This window comes from Schistocerca americana, chromosome 4 (assembly GCF_021461395.2).
Source record: "Schistocerca americana isolate TAMUIC-IGC-003095 chromosome 4, iqSchAmer2.1, whole genome shotgun sequence".
Taxonomy (NCBI): Eukaryota; Metazoa; Arthropoda; class Insecta; order Orthoptera; family Acrididae; genus Schistocerca; species Schistocerca americana.
Genome location: NC_060122.1, coordinates 823,292,847 through 823,318,531, shown reverse-complemented (window position 1 = coordinate 823,318,531; position 25,685 = coordinate 823,292,847). Strand labels below are relative to the sequence as shown.

Here is a 25,685-nt window from a genome sequence, read left to right as displayed (position 1 = left end):
CACTGATGAACAGACTCGAGAAATTTGAACTTTTTGCCCTGTTTATTATTTCTCGTTGCAATATTGGGTTAATAGAAGGTGAGGTACCTTTTACAGCTTTCATTTTTTATGGCTGAAGGAGCACAGGGAAGCGTCAGTAGTGTAGTGACGTATCGCACCTGCCCTGCGCTGCGACACAGGTCGTTCTGTTTAGTTTCGGGGTTTTATGTAAGGTTTTCAACTTTTTCTTCCTCGCCGTGTATTTGGCGCTAATTTGAGCAGTTTTATCTCTCCGTCTCGTTTTCAGATGTCTTAAAATGGATGCAGAATTGGAGTCAGGATATAACTTGAAACTTTATAGCAGATTAAAACTGTGTTCGAGACCAAGACTCGAACTCCGGACCTTTGCCCTATGCGGGCAAGTGCTTTACCAACATTTTTTCCCGCCTCATTTTTCTGAGATTACAGAGCTGGTCAGGTTTGCTTTATTAATTAACTGTGAACTATTATAGTATTTCAAAGAGCTATAAGTCGCCACATTTCAATTTGTCTGAAAGTCCATCGTTGGTGGTGCATTCCGCATTCTTCTAGGCGGCCGACCGCTGACCAAGTTCCCATCTTTGGGGCTTACCATTTCTTGTCAAGCCTTTGTACCAACTGTTTTTTTATTTTAAAAAAATTTCCAAATAGTCTACCATTGTTTTTTTTTTTTTTTTTTTTTTAATACAGAAGCACAAAATGCAGCAGTGACAAATATGTAAACCCTTAAGTTTATCACTTTGGATCTACAGGGTACTCAATCAAGGTAGCAAGAGAAATTATAAGGGAGAAGTTTACTAAAGATTTCTTTACTCGTTATCGATCTACGTGACAGTAACTTTGTCACACAAGAAGTAAAAATCTTCTCTCCAGATTTCAACCGATAGCTACCACAGCCTTCTCTTTGAAGGGTGAACACTTAACGACTTTTTTTGTTTGTTTTTTAAAAAAAATTCCAGTCTGAACGAGAAAAAAATTGGTGCGGTAAGACTTGAACCAGGGAACCATTTTCTGCACAAACTGAGTTACTCAAGCGCGACTCACGCCCTGTCCTCACAGCTCTACTTCCGCCAGTTACCTCGTCTCCTACCTTCCAAACTTCACAGAAGCTCTCCTGCGAACCTTGGAGAACTAGCACTCCTGGAAGAAAGGATATTGCGGGGACATGGCTTAGCCACAGCCTGGGAGATGTTTCTAGAATGAAATTTTCTCTCTGCAGGGGAGTGTGCGCTGATATGAAACTTCCTGGCAGATTAAAACTCTGTACCGGACCGAGACTCGAACTCGGGACCTTTGCCTTTCGCGGGCAAGTGCTCTACCAACTAAGCTACTCAAGCACGACTCACGACCCATCCTTACAGCTTTAATTCCGCCAGTACCTCGTCTCCTACTTTCCAAACTTCACAGAAGCTCTCCTGCGAACCTTGCAGAACTAGCACTCCTGGAAGAAAGGATATTGCGGAGACATGGTTTAGCCACAGCCTGGAGGATGTTTCCAGAATGAAATTTTCACTCTGCAGCGGAGTGTACGCTGATATGAAACTTCCTGGCAGATTAAAACTCTGTGACGAACCGAGACTCGAACTCGGGTCCTTTGCCTTTCGCGGGCAAGTGCTCTACCAACTGAGCTACCCAAGCACGACTCACGACCCGTCCTCACAGCTTTAATTCCGCCAGTACCTCGTCTCGTATCTTCCACAGAGCTCTCCCGCGAACCTTGCAGAACTAGCACTCCTGGAAGAAAGGATATTGCGGAGACCTGGCTTAGCCACAGCCTGGAGGATGTTTCCAGAATGAAATTTTCACTCTGCAGCAGAGTGTGCGGTGATATGAAACTTCATAGCTGATTAAAACTCTGTGCCGGACCGAGACTCGAACTCGGGACCTTTGCCTTCCGCGGGTAAGTGTTCTACCAACTGAGAAGTGCTAGTCTTGCAAGGTATGCAGGAGAGCTTCTGTGAAGTTTGGAAGGTAGGAGACGAGGTACTGGCGGAAGTAGAGCTGTGAGGAGGGGCCGTAGGTCGTGCTTTGTTAGCTGAGTTGGTAGAGCACTTGCCCGCGTAAGGCAAAGGTCCCGAGTTCGAGTCTCTCGAATGCGCCTGGAAGTTTCATATCAGCGCACACTCGGCTGCAGAGTCATTTTCAGATGTCTCAAAATGAATGAAGAATTGGAGATGGGATCTAACTTGTCTTCCCCTGGTGGGTGTTGGACCAGTCAGACGCCAAAAGAGATGCGGTCAAGCTTGTGTAACAGTTTTACTTGAGTGAGTGGCTGGTTCCGAAGTACTCTGGTGCGGACTGCGTTAGTCGGCGAGCAGTTGCCTAGCTTGCTGGCAGCGCGCATACCTGTGTGTAGGCGGACGCGCAGCTCGAGCGGCGAGCCCTCGACGGCGGTGCAGGTCGGCGGCAGCGGCTCTGCGAACACCGGCTGCGGCTGCTGCTGGCGCGCCCCCGCCTCCCCCTCCTCGACGTCGCCGTCCATCGGCTGGTCGTCGCCGTCGCCGGCGCCGGCGCGCCTGCAACGCGACACAGCGAGGCGGTCACAACCAGGCAGAGGTGGGGGCATCACCTCGACACACTCAAATCCACGTCCGTCAAGAATCGCAAGACGAGTGGATGTTTTATTTGATGGGACTTCTGAACAGCCACGAATGTGTACACTTTCTAACAGATATGCTGTCGCAGTTGTCGTAAGACACGCCACTGAATATAAAACAATCCTAGTGCTAGAAACATTGGCGGATGTCTCGCCCCCACCCCTTATGACTGCGCTACAAGAGTGTGCAAAGTAGTAGGGCTGAAAAAGCGTTAGCATTTGTGGTGTCACAAGGCTTAGGCCTGTCCCACCCCTCATTAAATCGACCAAGACTTGTACGAAAAATTGCAAGAACAGTTATTATTGTTATGTTCTTTAAGTTTGTTTTTGGGTTTTCAGAAATACTGTGGGAAGAAAGTTTATTTATGTTGCAGATAACGTGGAAGACGTTGCCCAACGATCACCACGAAAGTTCGACGTAGCGGCAAGTGGGCAAGGAATAAAACGAATGCTGCAAACTACCGCGAGCCATGGAATAGCCTGGGCCGCGAGGGCGTCGAGCTTCCTAGGTCGTTGTCGGACAACGTCAAACAAAGAGATATTCTTCTTTCTCTTTGTAAACAGATCGATGGAGTCTTGAAAGGTTCTTGCAAACGTGTAGGCGGCTGACACATTAGGTGGGACCCGATGCCTGTAATACTGCCATAGTTATTAAAAAGGTGTTAAACGGCAAAACCAATAGTTCATCATTTATATAGACAAAAAGTAGTAAAGATATAGGAAAGGAAGAGTTGCGGCGTCAGAACGAAAAGTGATACATCGCTCAGCAACGAAGAAGGACGTAAACCGCGGGCGTTACGTGGTGAAAACAAATCAACTGATGAAACTGTAAGTCTGTAATTAAGCATAAAGCCACATAACACTGCACATCCTTTGCTGCTTTGGATTGTGTTCAAAATTCATCGAAAGGTACCTGTTTTTTCACACTGTAAACCATAGCAAAAACTGCGGTCACACTGCAATCCGAAACGGTGCAATCGCTTTCATTGGGGTTGCTGGCCCACAGAGTCTTTAGGGAAGAATTGAAGCGTCCGTGGCGTGTCATCAGGGTCAAAGGTTGTCAAAAGCGTCGCACCGTTGATCATCGCGCTGCGAACTGTCGCTTTCGACCGCAAAATCTGTGGGAATCATTGCTTCGAAGGAAGGTGTGGTTTCAATGACGTCCATTATGCCACCCTCTGTCTCTCGAAATTGTAAGGAGTCTTTGTGCAATATAAATTACTTGCTCGGTGATGTACAGACAGCAGTGCAAGATCGTTTAATATAAGAGAAAGTAACTGATTGTGTGATATTTTACATGTATGTTAACCTCGACTTTTACGCACACGTAGTTGTGAATAGAGCCGCGACTCCCAGTTTTGAAATCACGCGGGTCTATTATGTGTGGCCGAGGTAAATATTTGGGAGTCGCGGTTCTATTCACAACTGCGTGAGCGTCAAAGTCGAGGTTGACATAAATGTAAAATGTCACAGAATGACTTACTTACTCTTATCGTGACAATTCTTAGCAGTGGCGTGTCTGAAATATTATTCCTCAGCCACACATAATGTACCCGCGTGATTTCAAAATTTGGGAGTTGCGGTTCTGTTCACGACTCCGTGAGAGACAAAGCCGATGCAGACATAAATGTAAAATGTCACAGGATCACTTCCTTTCTCTTATATTCAGAATGTTGCATTGATATCTGTGAATTGCCGAGCAAGCAATATATATGGAACAAAGAGTCCTTACAACTGCGAGAGGCAGATTATCTCTGACTCGTTATATAAAGGCTCTCTGGATATAATGCGGAACATTACGTGTACACGTTAAATTCTTTGGTTATTTTATGTTGTGCCTTGTCTATGGCTCGGAACATTATTTGGTGTGTCGCAACTCGTAGGTAATTTTGTATCCTGGGAAATCAGCAGAGCCTGCACCACTGTTGTTTATGCCCTATTTTAAGAGATTAAATTCTGGACTTTATCGAAATTGATACACAACTTGGACACTGATTCCGATGCTACAGAGTGAATACGTTATAGCATCCAAGACGGCTTCCCCACGGCGTACGTTTGTTCCTCTGAGTATTTTAAGAATTTTCAGAGTCGACGATCGCCGGAATTCTGCAGAATCGCAGAGATTTTATTCCAGGTTCTAACTTCGAAAACCAGAGCCAGACAGAGTATGATAATGAACTGTAACTTCTAGTCTTTTGTTTTATAGCCTTAAGTATTCAAAATAGTAACAAAATTTCTACCTGGAAGTGTGGGAGATAGTATGTAAAAAATATTGGGGAAGCTACTTCTCTAGCCAAAAAGTTTCCATATTATTCAGTCATTATAAATTAACTTCCATTTCAGACGTGGAGGGAAGTAAAAGGAACACGTAGGTGAAATTTGTCGCCAATGTGACGTCATTAATTCTAATTCCACTCCATAACCATTCTTTAAAATCCATCATTGAAGTTCGATGTAAGATCGAATAGTACACGCGAAGGACTCTATCCGTGTCTTACACCCTTTTTAATACGACCACTTCGTTCTTGGTCGTGCAGTCTTATTATTCCCTCTTGCGTCTTGTGCATATTGTATATTACCCTTCTCTCCCTACAGCTTACCGCTATTTCTCTCAGAATTGCGGACATCTCGCCCCATTTTACAGTGTTAGACGGTTTTTCCAGGTTGACAAATTCTATGAACGTGTCTTGACTTTTCTTTAGCCTTGCTTCCCTCATCAACCGCAACGTCAGAACTGCCGCTCTGGTGCCTCTACCTGTCCTAAAGCCAAGCTGATCGTCATCTGACGCATCCTCAATTTTCTTTTCCATTTCTTGTGCCTCGTGTTAGAAGGAGGTCGACAGACTGGGATCTAGCGAGAGTGCGGTTCACCGTTCCGCGAATACCGCTGCTCGCGTTTCTGACCATCCCGCGAGTGTCATTTGGATGAGATCAGGGGGCCGTACTCGATGCGGAGCAGGACCTCGCCTCACGCGACTAGCCCCTGACAGGACCGATGTATTGCTCGCTCGGCCGTGCAAGATCGCACAGCCACGTCACGTGCCCATTGTCACGAAATTGGCTTGTTTCCAGCAATGCAACTATCCACGTGGACTGACGAATATATCCGGAGCACCGGCAGAGGTGGCGGCTCCGTCTACGGGATTTCTTTCGCAGCATACCAGCACATCACCTGCGAATTTAACCGCGATTTCTTCCTACTGAACCGTAAAAGCATGATCATTGAAATATCGTTATATGCTATCTTTCCTGGCTTTGCAGCTATACTGGCCATCATGTTACTTCCTCATATCCCTTGAACTTAAGGGTACAGCATACACGAAGGAAGATTGTAATTTGGTCAGGAACAGACATTCTTAACGTGCACTAACAAGAGGTAACTGCTCATAAAACTCCACATAAAAGTCACCTCGTTAAGCGAGAATCCTGTTGCACGCATTTCCGAACGAGCTGATGAATGCTGAACAAGGCGTGAATGTGTACGCAATCGCCGTAATTTGAAGTCGGAGGTAACTACGAAACGCTTCTGGCGTAATGGCAGCCGGTCGGTTCCCTCCGGATCGTAAACATGGCCGCGGAGGCGAGGCGCAACGCCGAGTACTTTTTGCCGTCTAAATTAAGGCCGTAAATTGGGCTTTCGGTGCCACCGTACAGACGCACGTGTGCGCCAGCTCTCCTGAAAACACGGCGAGAGGAGTTCTGTAGCCTGTGACTGCCCACAGAGAACTTGCGGAGCATCGAATAGTAGGGAAATGCGAAAATATTCGCAGTTCAAATCAATTGTAATTGGTGGTTGATGTATTTCCATTTCAAATCACAAGTGTGTTTTTACCGCACTACTCGAGGACGCCAAGGGGACTTCTAACAAATAAGCTGAAACATATACAGAACCCCGCTTCGATATCAAGACGAGCAGAATTGGAGAATAGTTTAATGAAATCAATAAAAAAGTGTCCGCCCCGATAGCTGAGTGGACACAGTTGGCCTTCGGCTGTGCTGCGGTGAGGACGCGCTGTTTGTGTTCCTGCCGCGGAGCGAGCGCTCGTGTTTGTTTACATAGTACTCGGCCGTTTCGCGCGTGCCGTACTCAGCATATAGATCACTATGGCGCACCAATACAGAAAATCGACGCTCAAATTTACGTTCCGCAACGAATTTGCACGGCCCGAAGCACTCGAAGTCGAACGATTTCTACGGGACGAAGTTAAAATCCCGGCTACCGACATTATCGGCATTCACTTGTCCATTGTGAGTAGTATCGTATATGTCAAGATCATCAACGACGCAACATGTGAACGGATCCTTCGGGACACGAAACAGGGCCTCCGTTTCTGCCATGCTGATGGCAATGTGCGGACTGTGCTCGTCGATTATTCTGGCATGGGACTTCGCACGATCAGAATTTTCGAACTTCCTTTCGAACTATCGGCGGAGGACGTCGTGACAGCGTTGCGCCCCTACGGCACGGTCCATGATCATATTGCGGAAAAATGGACGCAATTCCAGACATATCCGGTGCTGAACGGCGTCCGCCAGGTCCGAATAGAACTTAAAAGACATGTACCTTCATATCTGAATATCGGTGGCCGCCGTGCCATCGTCATCTACGATGGGCAACCGAAGACCTGCTCTGGTTGTGGGAAGGAGGGACACCTCAGATCCGAATGTACGCAACGTCGAATCACTCAACTGCCGCCGGTTGAAGCGGACCCGCCATCGCAGCCGACGCAGCTTCCTGTGACTTATGCAGCAGCCCTCACGACAGCTACCACTTCACCACGACAGCCGGCATCCACTGTTGGGTCGCGGCTCCATGCTCCAATACAGGGCGATGATGACACACCCGTTCCACAAGCTACGGATTCAACTCCGATGCCGCCGCCCCCGTCGACGGATAACAACATACATGACGATAGCATGGCCGTAGAGTCGCTTATTGTGCCTACGGCTGCCTTTGTGCCGGAACGTCGTGAATCTTTGCCATCGTCTGACACAGAAGGACACACCAGGAAGCAACGCTCTCCGAAGCGACGGAAGCGGAGGCGTAGAGCAACTTCCGAACGGGATGCGACACAGCCTCCAGAGCATGACGATTCCACCTTCAATGACGACGCTACCACAGAGGCAGCCGCCATCTGTTGCAGTGTGGCACGATCGAACGAAACTGAGGACAAACCACATCTTCTACAGTGGCAAAATCGGATGCCGAGATGCAGGACAGATGCTGCCCACCACCTTCTGGTGTGCAGGCACCCATGCCTGGTCCTGAGGAAGCTAGGGAGGCCGATCTCGCTTTCAGTTCCCCGACGTGGGCGGATGACCACGACGACGACGGAACCATGCAAGTTACGCCAACAGGGCCCACGGCATTGGCGCCGGCTCTCTAGAAAGGACTGCAGGTGAGGTTTGAGGGAATGCGGAGGTGTCAATACAGTCAGAAGCGCCATAGGCAATTCCAGGCTTAATGGATAACTTAACACCTGCGGTTCGGCAACAAGCTTATCGTATCGCCACGCTTAACCTCAACACGATACGAACGGCAGTGAAGATCCAGTTGCTGCGTGAGATGCTTCGTTCTTCGGATGTTGACATTGCCCTGTTGCAAGAAGTATATATAGCGGCCCTCCCCGTTTTCTACGGTCATGTGACATACGTGTCACCGGCGGACCGGAATGGCAGCGGTACAGCAATACTAGTGCGCGACGGAATTGCCATCGAAGAAGTGACTTACCTTCCGTCAGGAAGGGGGCTGGCGATCACAGCACTGGGCACGCGCACCATTAACATTTACGCTCCATCAGGAACTGACCAACGCCGCGAACGATCGCTGTTCTACTCGGAGGATATCGCCCCCCTCTTTATCAGCCGCTTCGAGCAATATATCTTCGGCGGCGATTTTAACACGTGGGAGACAGTGCACGGTGACCGTCCCGGGCCGACATACCTTACTAGTCACTCCGCCAGTCGCCTAGACCGCATTTATGTCTCACGAGCTCTAGCACCGGGAGTATTGGACGCCGAACGTTGGCCGCTTGCCTTCTCCGATCACAGCGCTTTCATATGCACACTCACTCTACAACAGCAGCGGATATGGCGCAGCCGAGGACCATGGAAGCTGAATGTGGCACATCTTCAAGCCGCGGAATGCCGTCAGATTATCGTGAACACATGGCTGGATTGCGAACGTCGTCTTCCCCGATACCCATCGACTCTAGCATGGTGGATGGACTGTGCAAAACCAGCTTTTCGGCGTGTGCTAACACAATTCGGAAAGGATATCGCAGCTTGGCATCGTCACACATTGGACTTTTATTACACGATGCTTCGCGAACTCGACAGCCAACCACCATCTCCAAACCGACAGATGGAAAGCCGCCGAATTAAAGGTAAAATATTGTCTCTTACGAGGAAACGTTTGGAGGGGGTCGTAGTGCGATCGCGACGTCAAGACCGAGTGGAAGGAGAAAACCCGTCTATGCATCACATCGTGCTCGACAGCCGCCGACGCCGACAGCAGCTGATCACGGACCTCGTTTTGCCAGGTGGTAGGGTCGTAATGACTCAGGCGGCGGTTACAGAAGCCTTCTCAGATCACTATCGCCGGTTTTACGACGAAGTGAATACAGAGGACGAGGAAGCGAACGATCACGACATACTGCAGCACGTGTCGCACACCCTCGACAATGCAGCAGCGGCGACGCTGTTAGGTGGGATTGCACGAGACGACATCGAGGACGCGCTTAACAAGGGAGCACTCAACAAATCTCCCGGGCCAGACGGACTGCCGCTCGAGTTTTATCGTACTTTCCGCGATCTCATGATGCCCCGATGGATCATCATGTACCAAGAACTGATGACCCCCGGTTCCCACGTGCCACCTGCATTCGTGGAAGGTCTCCTTATACCGATACACAAGCCTTCCAGAGGTCGGACGGTCGAGGGCTACAGGCCAATTACAATGCTCAACTCGGACTATAAAATCTTCGCCCGACTACTCGCCAGCCGCATAAAGAAGGTTCTGCCCCTACTCCTCTCATGTGACCAACATGCAAACGGCAACCAGTGAATGCAGGGATTTAATAGCCATCGCCACATCCTGTCGCCTTCGAGCTGCTCTGATTTCCATTGATTTCGACCACGCCTTCGACAGAGTTCACCACAAGTTCCTTCTGTCCGTTATGGCCCGCATGGGCTTCCCGCCTGACTTTCTCGACATCTTTCAGCGCCTTTTCCATGGAGCTGCATCCCGTGTACTGGTGAATGGACGGATTGCGGGTCCCTTTCCAATCCGACCGTCAGTTCGCCAAGGATGCCCACTCTCCATGATCCTTTACGCGATCGCACTCGAACCACTTGTCGGAGGGTTGAAACACAGGCTCTCGGGCATGTCATTGAGGGATCACACCTTTCACTGCAGGATATATGCTGATGACCTATTACTTGTCAGATCTGGTGACGAGGTACGCTCCGTGATACAATGGATCAATCGCTATGGTTTGGCAGCGGGCAGCCTCATGAATGTGGCCAAGTCGGCAGCGATGCCCATTGGGAGAGGTCTACAGGAGGACGCTTTAGCCCCCCTCCCACTAGTTAACAAGATCCGGTTCTTGGGCATAACATTTACACAGGATGTGCGCCGCACGGCTGCCATGAACTATGCACGATTACTACAGGCAATACGCACAGAAGTTCGCCGGAACTTACTTCGACGGATGGACCTCCTACAGCGTGTGGAATACCTCAACCTTCACGTGGCAACTAAGATGATCCACATGGCCCAGGTCCTACCGATATCTACAGCGATGGAACACAGACTGCAAGCAGCGTTTGGATATTACCTTACCGCCGGACACCTATTCAAAGTCCGCTACGAAACACTCACCCTCCCTCCGCTTGATGGCGGACTGGGACTTATAAATGTACGAGCGAGGGCTACAGCATTATACTTGTGCACAATGATGAAATTGTGGACCCACAAAGATGCTTCCCTTACGGGTCGTCTGTTAGAGGAATTGCTGCCGGCGTCTCTTCTGCCACCTGTCACGGTTGCGCACATTACACCCTCCTCTCGCACCTCTCGGCATTTATTCTTTATAGTTACGTGCACCCAGACCTTCCCAACACTCGCCCTCCCAAGGCGAGAGACTTTTACAGACTGCTGCTAAGGTCCATCCCTCGCAATGTGATTGAGAGGAATAGCCCTACGACCCTATGGCCTGCAGTGTGGAGAGCGGTCCAGAAGCCGTTCCTCCCCACGCGGGTACGAGCCGCGTGGTACCAGGTGGTGAACGGGAAGGTTGTAACACGACAAAGGCTGCACGCTATTGGGATGGCGGATTCCCCCCTTTGCCCACGTTGCCACCTGGTGGATACTGACGAACACCGTTTAACATGTGGATCGGCGTCAGAGGTATGGCTGCTAGTGCAGAAGATCCTCGCCTGCTACCTACGTATCGCGCCTCGCACAATTGAGCCACGGCTCCTCCTTTGTCCAGAGGATATTTATTTCCCACCTGCGAGGACTCACGCTCTCACATGGTTTTGTTGGCTCTGAGCACTATGGGACTCAACTGCTGAGGTCATTAGTCCCCTAGAACTTAGAACTAGTTAAACCTAACTAACCTAAGGGCATCACAAACATCCATGCCCGAGGCAGGATTCGAACCTGCGACCGTAGCGGTCTTGCGGTTCCAGACTGCAGCGCCTTTAACCGCACGGCCACTTCGGCCGGCTCTCACATGGTTTAAAGGCATGTCCATATACTACCTCTTTCGAGATGATGAGAAGATGGTAATTGATTACTGGCATTTTCTCCAGGACAGTCATAGCACACTTGAGTGTACACCCCGATACCGACAACTATTTGCCAACTATTTGCGCAGTGTCTTCGATAACCCCCCTCACAGTTGGGGAGTACCGGGCAGAGGATGGCCGCCTTCATGGGGCTCCACACGCTGCGAAATGTTGTACCAATTTGGAACATGGAATCTGTACGCAGATGGGCTATGCACATGGAATGGCGTGCGGGATTTGGTTACTTTTTTTTCTTTATTATCTATCATCACACTATTGGTTTCAAATTCTATTTCATAGTTTAGAAGGAACTCTTGTTCTGTTGTTGCTACGGATGTACATTCTAATTTTGTTTGTCGTAACTGAAAGACGCCTTTTTCCATCTATATAAAAAAAAGGTTGGCAGAGGAAAAAAACAAAAAAAAAAAAACAAAAAAAGGGGGAATGTATTTGGACCATAATTTTGTGTGAAGAGAAGGTCCTGGGTTCGATTCCCGGCAGTTCATATATTTTTACTGACTCAGTTACGATTCTGTATACTAAGTTTTATGTACACTGTTTACACTGCAAAAAAAAAAAAGTGGACAGAGTGACAGATTGCCGTCCTACGGGCCCGGGTTCGATTCCCGGCTGGGTCGGAGATTTTCTCCGCTCAGGGACTGGGTGTCGTGTCGTCTCCATCACCATTTCATCCCCATCCGGCACGCAGGTCGCCCCGTGTGCCGTCGAATGTAATAAGACCTGCACCAAGGCGGCCGGACCTGCCCCGTAAGGGGTCTTCCGGCCACTGACGCCAAACGCTCATTTCATTTCCAATAAAACAGTTGCTTTTGTGCGTCAGGAAGTTGGTGAATAGAAGACTACTTTGACTGATAACTATCACGTCCGTCTCTCGAAAACCACTTTTTTGCTACAACTCTTGTATTTTATACATTATCCCATCAATGCTCACTAGCTCACACGAAGGCTAAGGAACCAGTGCACTGCCGGTATGTAACTTCTTTGGCACGGATAACAGCAGCGACGCACTGTGGCATGGAAGCACTGAGGACTTGGTAGGTCGCTGGAGGGAGTTGGTACCACATCTACACAAAAGTCACCTAATACCCGTAAATTCTGGGGAGGGGGCGATGAGCTCTGACGTCACTTTCAATCACGTCCAAAATGTGTATGATCGGGTTCAGCTCTGACGAGTTGGAGGGCCCAGCACATCAATCGGAACTCGCCACTGTGTTCTTCGACCCACTCCAACACTCCTGAACTTGTGACATAGCGCATTATCTTGTTGAAAAATGCCACTGCCATTGGGAAAAACATGATAGTCATGAAGGGGTATACGAGGTCTGCAACCAGTGTACGATACTCCATGGCGATCATAGGACCTTGCACGAGCTCCACTGGACCTATGGATACCCACTTCAAGGTTCCCCAGAGCATCGTGGAGTCGCCGCCAGCTTATCTCCACCCCGCAGTACAGGTGTCGAGGAGCTGTTCCGCTGGAAGGCGCCAGATTCGCACCCACACATCGGCATGATGAAGAAGGTATCGGGATTCATCAGATCACGTAACGCTCTGGCACTGCGCCAACGTCCAGTGCCGATGGTAACGCTTCAGTCGTAGTTGCAGAAGTCGTGATGTTAACATTGACACATGCATGGGTTGTCGGCTGCGGACGCCCATCATTAGGAGCGTTCGGTGCACTTTGTGTTCAGACACAGTTCGCCGCCTGTCCTGCTTTACCAGTCTAACAGCCTAAGGGTCCGACATGTGTAATGAGGGGTGGCCGCCCAACCCCACGATGTCTGGACGTGTTTTCAACGTGGTTTCGCCACGTGTTGAAGACACTCCTCGAAGTCGTGCAGTTTCCGAAATGATTGTGCCGAGCCTCCGGGCCATCACAATCTGCCCTCGGTCAAACTCATATAGACCGCGCACCTTCCAGATACTACACATGGACAGCAGGGTCACTGATACTACATGTAGCGTGTGCGTGTTTGACTAGCAGTCATTCCTCGCCAGGTGACGTTTCTATCGCCTGGACGAGTTTAATCGATAGTAGGCCTGATCAGAGATTATTTTTTACAAGAAAACCAGGATACTACTAGCGTTACGTCATTATTTTGGATATAGTTTAACGTTTCTCACTTTTGTCGAGAATACGAGATATCTGTTCTGGCGAACAAACCGTAAGCTTTCGGAAAAGGCTACGTTCTCATTCATGCAGAAGACTATACATCTTTACACGTTTTTTCTTGGTGTTAAGTCCGGCAGAAACATCGCACCCAGTCATTCGTGATCATACAAAAACCATTTCTGAGTATAATTGAGCGACATCCAATAAACATATGTCAAGATTTCACCCGAGGAGAATACTACTTCAGAAATCCTTTGCTTTTCACTGCCCCACGATACTATAGTTTATCTTTCGCTTAAGAGAAAGACAACCAGAGAGCCATCTCATAACTACATGGCGTTAACGCTTTATCGTGATATTATTGCTTACAGAACATCAATAACAACTTTGTCTTTGTCTGACATGGAAGGAAAAAAAAAGACCAATGAATAATTACTTCCGCGAAGAACTCTATTGCATGTAGTGAGGTTATTGCGTATATCGATTATGTGAAGTGCGTTATAGTTGGGTCAGACTTTTTTTTTTCTTTTATTATATTTCAATTCCCCATCGGGGTGGGCTGGCAGCAGCATATGCGCTGCTCTTCAGCCGAAAGACATAGAACAAACAATAGAAGACATTTAAGAATAACAAAGGAGAAAACATGGTGAACATAGATACAGACAAGGGGAACATCATGGAAGACAATGGACAAAAAAGTGGCGAATGTAAAATAGAGATAAAAACCGTAAAAAAGTAGCACACACAAAAACCACACACTGGGACAATTAAAAGAAACAAGGCACAGTATGACCGGAGCATAAAAGTATTGATGGATGGCGTATCACATAACAAACACTGACAGTAACACTAGGTTCACGGCCAGCACACAACTAAAATCACACCTCTCGACGCACAGGAGAAACAGCACTAAACACAACACTGACGTGGCTCACTGACGATGATGAAAATGGAGGATCTGTCAGGTGCAAGGAGACGAGTGAGAAGGGAAGAAGGGAAGGAGGGGACGAGAGGGGGGGAGATGGGCGGGGGGCGCGCCAGAGAGGGCCAGGTAGGGAGGGACATGGGATGGAAAGAGGCAAGGATGGGGGCAGGGGCTCAGGGGGGGGGGGGGAGGAGGAAAATCCGCTGTGGGAGAAGGAGGGGAAAGGAAAAAGGGGGACCCTGGGGAGGGGGGGAACAAGGCCAGGTTATAGTTGGAAGGAAGGGTAGATGTCGCGGCAAAGTTCATCATCCGGGAGGGGGAGGTGCTGGAAATTGGCCTGATGATGGAGGGTGTCGAGCTGGAGAGAGGGAGGGATACAGCGATAGAGGCACGGCAACGGGTGGGGGGTGGAGAGGAAGGAGGAAACCAGGGGGTGGGGGGGCATCAAGCCTGTGGACAATGTAAAGGATGCAGAGATGTTGGAGGAACAAGAGGAGGTGGGGGAAGGGGATTGGGTTAGACATGTTAATCGGCTGCTTCTGTAGACCAGCTGCCTCATGAGCTTTAGTGGCGGAGCTTTCAGACAAAATTGGAGAATATCGCGACTAAGTTTCTTCACTTAGAATGCATAACAGCTGTTTTGAAGTCTTGCGCGATAGGATAACGAAATGATGAGATAAGAAAGTCAGCTCGTCAGGCATGGTGAGCAGCGCCTACATACACTAAGAAGCCAGAACATTAGGACCGCTGCCCATCGTGACGTTGGATGCCGCCGAATGGCGCTGAGAGCACGTGGCTTGGTGACGAAAGTATGTAAGCGGAACACACACGGACGGGAGATCACCCTAGCGAAGATATGGGCTGCAAATGGGAAAAACTATTGAGATGGGCGGTTTTGACAAACGGCTGATTATTATTACGCAGAGCCTGCGAACGAGTTTCTCGAAAACTGCTAAGCTGATCGAATGTATAAGTGCTAGTGTCGTGAGCATCTACAGAAAGAGGTACATCTACATCTAAGTGATTACTCTGCTATTCACAGTAAAGTGCCTGGCAGAGGGTTCAATGAACCACCTTCAAGCTATCTCTCTACTGTTCCACTCTCGAACGGCGCGCGGGAAAAATGAGCACTTAAATTTTTGTGTTCGAGCCCTGATTTCTCTAATTTTATCGTGATGATCGTTTCTCACCATGTAGGTGGGTGCCAAAATAATGTTTTCGCAGTCAGAGGAGAAAATTTATGATTGAAATTTCATGAGAAGAAACCCATCGCAACGAAAAACGCCTTTGTTTTACTGATAGCAGCTCCAATTCACGTAGCATGTCTGTAGAAGAAAAGAAGGGTAGTGAAGCTACCACTAGGCGCTAAATGGTTGAGCGTCCACGACTCTTCACAGAACGTCGGGTTCGGAGGCTTGTCTGTATAGTAGGATACATGATGATCTGCGGCATCTCTGCCGAAAGAGCACAATGCTGGTGCACGCACAAGTGTTTCGGAGCAGGAGTGTTTCATCGTACATTGTTGAACCGAAAACGCATGTTGAACCAACGACATCGTCAGTGACTATTGCGGAGGGCAAGGGACCGTCGGCATTCGACCGTCGATCGAGGGAAACGTGTCGGCTCTCCGAGTGGATCACATTTTTGCTACGCCAGGTCGATGGTCGTCTCTACAGACGCCGACATCGAGGTGAACGGCGGCTCTGAATGTTCAGCGCGTCGCGGACGCAGGCTGGTGGATGCAGTATTGTGCTGTGGGAGACATTCTCCTGCGCTTGCGTGGGACCTGTGATAGTAATCGAAGACAAGCTGACGGTTGCGAACCACTTACACATCCCTTCCTGCTTGATGATTTCCCCGACGTCTATGTCACCTTTCAGCAGTATACATGTCCGTGTCTCGGAGCCAGGACCGTGCTACAGTTATTCGAGGAGCATTATAGTGAATTCACGTTGATGTCTCGGTGAACAAATTCGCCTGACAGAAATCCTAAGGAACCCATCTGGGTCGCTATCGGGCGCCATCAGCGCGAACGCAAACCAGTGACTCGTTCTTTAACGCGAATTACATGACCTGTGCGTAGACATCTAATGTCACATACCTCCACAAACCTATCAACAAATGTCGGATACCTGATACGTAGGATCAATGATGTATTTCGTTCCAGAGACGGACAAGCAAGCTATTAAACAGGTGGTCATAATGTTTTGGCTCATCACTGTACATAACACAACCGTCAGCCCCCTTCTTAAGCCGACAATGGATCAAAATCATTCATACATCGTGCCGAATTGAAAAAAAGAAACAAAAAGAAAAAAAACTGGCTTTCCTTTGTTGTTAGAAGGTGCAATACCTCGACGCTGTTTCACTCGGAAAAGTAACTTTCGTGACACTAGATTATTTGTTGATTGTCATACTCGTATTTATAAAATTCAACTTGTTACGATTCTAATAAAAATTTTCCATGTCTGCTTCTGCTAAATCTAAAACAGAACTTGATTTGTAACTGCGCTCAGAGTGACAGCTACCCTATAATTCACAGTTTCTTTATACTAAGTGTCTAGCCATTGAAAGAGTGGTCTCAGAGTTGTACAGAAGACGTGAATGGCGCACATGGAGACTGAAAAGTTTCTCACGATCTGTTCGAAATGCCTGGTAAACGCAATGGAAAGCCCCTAAACTTATTAGAGACCGTTTTTGTGTTGCCTGATACGGACAATGTTTGCCGCACCAGCAACTACTTACTCTACACGGTAAGGTTTTGTAGCTGAGTTGTTCAAGAGTGAGTCGTCGGTCAAGCGTTCCGTTCTGGGGGTCGCGATTTGTTAATTTTTCCTTCCTCCCCAAATGTAACTTTTAATAATTTTAGAAACAATACGAATGAAACCTATAAACTGTTTTAACACAAGAGTAAAGATAATTTGTTTATATCATGCTTAGAACATCACTTTATACAACTTCCAAGAAACTGAAAGTCGCCGGCCGAAGTGGCCGAGCGGTTCTAGGCGCTACAGTCTGGAACCGCGCGACCGCTACGAATCTTGTCTCGGGCATGGATGTGGGTGATGTCCTTAGGTTAGTTAGGTTTAATTAGTTCTAAGTTCTAGGGGACTGATGACCTCAGCAGTTAAGTCCCATAGTGCTCAGAGCCATTTGAACCATTTGAACCAAATTGAAAGTCAAAATGGCGCTGAGCACTATGGGACTTAACATCTGAGGTCATCAGTCCCAACTGAAAGCCAGTGAAATACATTATTTGAAAGGCATTCGTCCGACAGTTTGAAAAGTGAATGCGTCGTGGAATCAATTTGAGATCTTTAATAGCAACGACCTCTCACAACTTTGATAATGTCGTAAATTACTGGACGTACAATCGAAGTGTGCGTTCACCGTAGCCAGTATTTCACTTACCATTACGATAAGCTCCCTTTCCTACTGTAGCTAGTACTGGTTCCCTCTATTTATGTTGTGGTACTTTAAGTGCTGTATCCAGTACTAAATATAAGTGTATTTACAACATCCGTCAAGGTATGTGATTATAATGAACACCTGGTTAAATGTAATGTTGGCCTGGTGGCGCTAACCAGAATAAATCAATAAATAATTAAAACAGAAAATTAAAAAGTGGGAACACGTATCTGCAGACTACGACAACGTGAGCGCGCGTGTGTGGTGTCTCTTGCAGTCATTTTCGCAGAGACTCGAGAAGGCGAGAGCGCGAGTACTTTTTGCCGGTTCTGTCTGTGTCGGCAGCAGCCACGTCGCCTCGTGCTGGCAGGAGTTTCTTATACAAGCCCATCCACGAGGGATGGCCTTCAGGCTAGTTGGTATCGCTTGTTGAGCGAGGGTCGTAATTTTGCAAAATTCGAAGCCATTTTCGAGATCATTCGTTTTCTGCTGCTTAATTCGGCGAGAGTCCGTTGAGGCCTATAGAAACAGGCTTATGTACGGGGTGGCAGTTATAAAAATATGTGAAAAAAAAAACGTAAATTAGTTACAAACTACGGCGTCCGCACAATTTATTCAACATGTAGACGTCACAACAAATATTCAGATTTAGGTTATGACACGTTCTATATGATTGCCATGATTGGCGATGATGTATCGCAGACGAACAGCGAACCTCTGAACGACCCGCTGAAACGTCGGACCATCGATGCTCTCGATGACCTCCTGAATGGCTGTTTTCATCTCAGCAATGGTTTTGGGGTTATTGCTGTACATCTTGTCTTTCATACAGCCCCAAAAAAAGGAGTCGCATGTGTTCAGATCCGGAAAATATGGCGTCCAATCGAGGCCCTCAGTGGCCTCTGGGTACCCCAGAGCCATAATGCGGTCCCCAAAGTGCTCCTTCAGGACATCAAACACTCTCCTGCTCCGATGGGGTCGCGCTTCGTTTGACATGAACCATCTCTTGTCGAAATCAGGGTCACTTTGGAAAATGGGGATGAAATCATTTTCTAAAATCTTCACGTACCATTCGGCAGTCACCATGGCATCAAGGAATATCGCACCGATTATTCCGTGACAGGGCGTTGCACACTACGCAGTCACCCGTTGGGGGCGAAGAGACTTCTCGATCGAGCAATGCGGACTCTCAGTCATCCAAATGCGCCAATTTTGCTTATTGACGAATCCACCCAAATGAAAGTGGGCTTCGTCGCTAAACGAACAACAGGGCGCGTGCGTATGCAATTCCCATCATACACCGCGGCCAACTGTGCAGTTTGAACGTCCTCACGCAAACCGTTCAGAAGTTATGACGATTTTATTTCATATAGTTCAATGACTGTCACTCTGGAGAAACTGGCAAGCGTAAAACCTTTTAGTAAGATCGTCACCCGTCTGGGACAATATGCCAACAGGCAGTGGGTTAACTACCTCGCAACATCTGAACTACAGTTGGCGTGTTTGGGTTCTGCACGTCGAAGACGGTATACAGGAAACGGTCTCCTATGTGGAACAGGCTTCGGCTGCCAGCTTCTTACGTTCCTTCCTTTTTGTATGAATTGGGATGTTATACAAATTGGTAAGTTTCCGCCGAATTCAATCTTGATATGTTGTCCCCCATATACGAGGGCTATTCGGAAAGTATGGCCCGATTGGGTTCGAGATGGAAACCACAGTGAAAATCCGATGAAGCTTTGCACCGATTCTTTGGGCAGTGTTTCTAGTATGCACGTCGATCGTGCCACGTCGCTCTTTTCAGTGCTGAGCACACAGTGAGCACGTAAAGATGCCTAGAACAATTGTGTCTTCGTCAAAGTATGAGTGCCTGGTGTGAGGTTTCGCCTGATGTCATGCAGCCCACATAACATAGCTGTCATGCGCTTCCTTTGGCACGATAATTCTCGGCCGAGCTCTGCAGGGGCGATGAAGATGCTGTTGCAGGGTTTTCGATGGAAAGTGTTCGATCACCCGCAATAGAGCCCGTAATTGACTCTCCCTGAGTTTCATCTCTGCTCACATGAAGCACTGGCTATGAAGGCAACGGTCTGGCGCAGACAACGAGCTGTAGACCAGAGTGGAGAATTGTCAGGAAGCAGAGGCGGCGTCCTTCTATGACGAGGGTATTGGAAAGTTGGTACAACGCTACGGCAAATGTCTAAATCGGAGCGGTGACTACGCAGAGAAGTAGCTGGAAGATGTAGCTAACAGCTGCAAATGAAACATTTTTGATTTTCACAGCGGTTTCCATTTCGCTATCGATCGGACGTTACTCTCAGAATGGTTCTCGCAGGCGTCAGGAGTGAGAGGGGCGTCGGTGCGCCGCTACTCGCCTGTAGGAGGAGGAGTAGCCGGAGTAGGCGCTGGGGGCGGCGGCGGCGGCGCGGTAGGCGGTGAGCTGCGGCGCCGGACCCAGGCGGCGGCCCGGCGTGGGCGACGTGCGCGGCGACGCGCTCCACGCGCGCACGCCCGTGCTGCTGCGGCCGCGGCGCTCTGCAACAACAGACAGACACGGGGCAATAGGGGCGGGCCGCTGCAGCTGTCTCCAGGACAGGGTCGTCTAGTCTGTACACTGATGTCGTGCTCAAGGAAACCGACGAGAAACTACGAAAGACAATCACAGTTCAGGAAGGATAAACGAACTCTGAGGTACAACAGCTGTATAGCGACGGCGGTGTCTCCAGGACAGGGTCGTCTAGTCTGTACACTGATGTCGTGGTCAAGGAAACCGACGAGAAACTACGAAAGACAATCACAGCTCAGGAAGGATAAACGAACTCTGAGGTACAACTAAGAAACTGCAGTTCTGTAAGAGATGGCCGCTGACTTGGAACAGCAGCTGGAATGAATTGACAGGCCCTTGCAAGTAGGTAATAAGATTACATCGACGAATGTTGAACGTTGGTAATGGAATGTAGTCCAGTTAAATCACGCGATGCTGAAGGAACTAAATTATAAAATGAGACACTAAAAGTGGCACATGGGTTTTGCTGTCTGGGCGGTAAAATGAAGCAGAGAGGGTATAAAATGCAAGATGAAAAATTTAGAATGGAACATAAATATAAGTGTGCCAAGCGCGGTCTATATCTGTGACTTGCTTTGCTTCCCTGACTCGCTTTGAGCGGTTCTACGCGCTACAGTCCGGAACCGCGCGACCGCTACGGTCACAGGTTCGAATCCTGCCTCGGGCATGGATGTGTGTGATGTCCGCAGGTTAGTTAGGTTTAAGTAGTTCTAAGTTCTAGGGTAGGGGTTCCCAACAAAATTTTCTCCAGAACCCCCTCATTGAGCATGATTGGTACCTTGTCATATCACAGTATCAAGTACCTGAAAAAGCCAAATCAAGAGTCTTTTTATACTTTTTCTATTTTTGGTACTTAGAAAAAACATTGACATATTCATTATTCAAAAAATTTTGAGCTTAACACTTTTTCAATTTAGCCATCATTGTTATTGTTAAATTTTTGATTACTGCTCAAAATCTTTGTCTTCAAATCTGGGTGTTCAGTATAACAAACTCCTTTAAAAAATAAAAATTGAGTACGAACTGGAAATGAGAGGAAAAAATTAAAACTGAGTGTACTGGTGTTGCGCTGGAGTGTGCTAGTGTCAGTTGGCTCTAGGAAGACGCTAGACGCAGAGTTAGCGTTCGCTAAAGCTCTGCTCATGCAGGAAGCGGCCAAAAAATCTGTTATCATACGAAATATATTTAATATATTTTTTATTGTAATAGCATCTTGCGGACCCCTCTGGCATAGCTCGCGGACCCCTGGGGATCCGCGGACCACCTCTTGGGAACCACTGTTCTAGGGGAGTGATGACCAGAGCAGTTAAGTCCCATAGTGCTCAGAGCCATTTGAACCATTTGACTCGCTTCGCTATCGACATATTCCGCATGGCGGGAACTCCTCTGTCAGGTCGCCCGGCAACTCACAGAGGCGGTCTCCCCCATCAGGAGGCGGCGGTTCGGCTCGGTGCGCCGACATACGGGCTGCAGGAGCTGCGTCAAGGGATAGATACCTCTGTTTCCGCACCACATGAAGCGTGCTGTCTGTATATATAGTGAACATTATCCAGCGATATGAAATGTATAACGATTGTAACTACAGATAATGACGTGTAAATAACTGCCAAGTTCAACTTCATAACGGCGTACATTACACACATACCCCGAGCTGAAACTTCCTACTGAGGCGAGGCTCGACGAACTTCCGAGGCTTCCCTCCCACAGGGAAAGCCATGACATTGCCAATAACCAACAGTAAAATTAGTATGAGAAATGTATACAAACATATTATATTTAACGAAAAATTGTAAATAACATATTAATATCATTTGTTCTTAGGTCTAAGCAAATTGCTGCTCCATCTGGGACTGGCCCGTAGTTGTTCCGATTTCGTCCCACCTCCAAAGGCCAGGTAATGGGACACTTTCTTCCATTAAAAACCTCTCCTATCATCAACTTCTTCTTAAATTTTTAAATTGTTTCCACTTTCTTTTCCTCGATTTATGTTCATATTATTCCAGTAGCAAATCATTATTGTTACTCTTGTTTTATTACTAAAAAATAGAAATGTGGAACAGAGTATTGTCACATGCAAATGTAAAATGTCTGACGTAAGGGGGGAACTCCCGGTTTCCGAAACTGCGGTCGACATGTTTCTTTTGGACTAGGGTTGAACACAGCGGAATTGCGGGTGTGGGAATGTTCACGTGACCTTTGGCACCAGCATTGTTGCACAGCTGACGCACCACGTCCAGCTTATGTGGCAGTTCTCCGAAAGGACCATGCTCTCACTGATTCAAACTCACTCACTTGGCTGGCTGTAGGAAGCACGGGTGCTTCTCTGTGCTATAGCTGCCTGCCTGATTCACACGTCTGCAACACACTGAACCTTCTGGTTGAGAGCATTTTCTATTAAACGGTAGACACAGATGGCGCTCCGTTAGCTGTGCCTCTACGGTGTCTGTCGGCGCACGACGTTCAAAACATTATCAGCACATCTACTATCCAACAGGCGGCATTTGCCGTCATAGGATAAGAATTGAAGTCGTCTTCCCAGGCGTACTATTTTTTTCTGGCAGTGTAATTTTAAATACAGTTTTGTTTTTCTTATGTTGCTTACAATTTAATGTTGTGTACTGATTGCAGTCAGTGTTGTAATAGAAATAAAAATTCCCAACGCACTGTATCATACCCCAAACAGATGTAATCAACCTGTCATACAAACTGGTTCCGATGCATAAGTTTTCTCATAGCTGGAATCCCCTGTACGTAACGCATGCAGTTGCTGTTTTCTCACGCAAGAGCAAATTTGGATTATTAAATTAAAGTTGCGCTTAGCATTGTAAACAAAATTGTCATCAGGCCGAAGACTGGTCTGAAGGCAACAGTGCTTTGCTAATCGCGGTCGTGTTGGAGGTGGTACACCATTGCCTCCCACCGACTCTTGAACTGACTTACCCAGACAGTTAAGGGGGGAAGTGTAAATTAACATGGATTCCGATCCACGGTGTACAGAGGCGTTACTGTGATTGGTTGACAAAGTGACAAATTACAGTGTACTAGAACATCTACATACTGATCATTGTAACTCAAAAAAGCCACGAAAAAATACAACCTGTGTTATGCAACACAGTGTATTCCGAAAGAAATAGTCTCTGGTTAAGAAACCTTCTGTCACGAGGTCTACTGGTGTCAAATATTTACACTGAATGGAAACACAAATTTCTAAACCAGTGGAAGTGAAGTGCCGTCTGAAGGAAGCCACTGGAGAAGGCAGTGGAAGCATGCGAGACATTCTGCTGCTGTTGTACGTTAAAAATTTACGAATTAAACACCGGACTCACATTCAGGAATATCAGAGTTTACATCTCCGTCCGGCCTCCAAATTTAGGTTATTCAGAGTTTCTTTCATCAGGTTACCTTCCATTCAGAAGACTGCTGCAGGCAGCGACTGTTATATTGACTTGTAAATAATAGATTTCAACTATCAGTCGTCCTTTTTAAATTTTATTGGCAGATCTAGATTTCAGCTAGAAACTAGCCATTCTTAATGCACTATCATTTTTGATCAATGCATGTAATGCCTGTTGGTCGGACTTCATCCACAGTTGATATTCATTTAACTGTGGATGAAGCCCGACCAACAGGCATTACATGCATTGATCAAAAATGATAGTGCATTGAGAATGGCTGGTTCCTAGCTGAAATCTAGATCTGCCAATAAAATTTAAAAAGGACGACTGATAGCTGGAATCTATTATTTACAAGTATTCAGAGTTTCCTTAATTCGATTAAGATAAATAATGATATAGTGCGTTTGGAATGGTCACGATCCATTTCCTCCGCCATCCATTCGCTTCAAATTTGCGCTCCGTATCTTGCGACTATGTGCTAGAGGAAGAGCTGAAACCTGATGTTTCTTCCCTTCTTTTGCCCCCCCTCCCCTTGTTTATCTGTTGCTTTTATAACCTACTTCATACACCTTAAAATTTATCTGCTTCAACAGTGTTTCCCCTGTATTAGCCATGCCAGTGGGAGTGGCCGAGCGGTTCCAGGCGCTACAGTCTGGAGCCGCGCGACCGCTACGGTCGCAGGTTCGAATCCTGCCTCGGGCATGGATGTGTGTGATGTCCTTAGGTTAGTTAGGTTTAAGTAGTTGTAAGTTCTAGGGGACTGATGACCTCAGAAGTTAAGTCCCATAGTGCTCAGAGCCAATTGAACCATGCCAGTGCCAAGTTAGCTGTTCTGCATTGCTTTGTCGCATGTGCCACAAACCTGCCCCTTTTTTCCAAACTATCTTCGAGAGGTCTTGTGAAGCTCACTCTTTCTAATTTTCTCAGATTCCCTAATCTATTTGTCCACCTACTTTTTAAAGTTACTTCGTTTCCTCTACACCGGATTTCACGCGGTACACGTTTCACTGTCTTAGAACGTTGTGGTCCAGGCATTCAGTTCCAGTTACTTCTCATTCGATGTCATGATTTGATACCGGCACAGACATTTCTCACTCAACAAAGCTTTTTTATCTGCATCAGACAGCTTCTGGAAATTTCCTTACTTCGGCCATCCTGTGTAATCTTGTTTTGTACGTAAGAGATTTTTTACATATCTTCTACAGCTATGTCGCATTGATTCAGATTTTAATGTCATAGTATTGTCGCTTGCTGTACATTAGATTTAATAGCGTTTTACGTCTTCCTTTCTTTCTGAGATCTTAACTCTACCATTTCACCTGTCCACACAGCCTTTATTCTACTACACATTAATTTCGCGTCCTTCGCTGATGTTTCCGCACGTTGGTTTAACGTTAGAGACGACAAGATTGAAGTCAGCTTTATATTCTTAACACGAACTTGTTTTGTTACGGTTTATTGGTATCACTTCATTTTATTCGTCTTTCTCTGTAGAAGATGATATTTACGTGTCTCAGGAACCTGAAAATGTCGAAGGTTTCCCCTACGTGAATAAATCTGTGGCAGTTCTCTGATTCACTCGTAGTCTTCTTTCTATGACTAAAACGGAGATCAAAATTCTGTGTCTGATAACTTAAACCTATCTGAACCAAAACTAACATAAACACAGTGCTTTTACAGTTTTTGCTTCTACTTTTATGTTTGCTATTCTACGCATTCGTTTACAAGCCCGAGATGTCAGCCTGATCGTCTGATGGTTGTGAGATCTATCTGTTCGTGCGTCCTCCAATGAGGTGATGATAAATTTGTCTGAACTTCTAATGATAAGTTCAGAGTTTCACAAAATTTTGACG

At 47.2% G+C, this 25,685-nt stretch overlaps 1 protein-coding gene across 1 annotated transcript in view; it reads right to left on the bottom strand.

Annotated features, from left to right (window-relative positions):
• Window positions 1–25,685, bottom strand: part of LOC124613832 (titin homolog) — a 1,109,199-nt gene that overhangs the window by 215,800 nt on the left and 867,714 nt on the right. The window contains exons 27-28 of the mRNA XM_047142555.1: window positions 20,247–20,406; window positions 2,365–2,534 (exon numbers count right to left, since the gene is read on the bottom strand). Of these exons, the coding sequence (XP_046998511.1) occupies window positions 2,365–2,534; window positions 20,247–20,406 (330 nt within the window). The remainder of the gene's footprint in view (window positions 1–2,364; window positions 2,535–20,246; window positions 20,407–25,685) is intronic.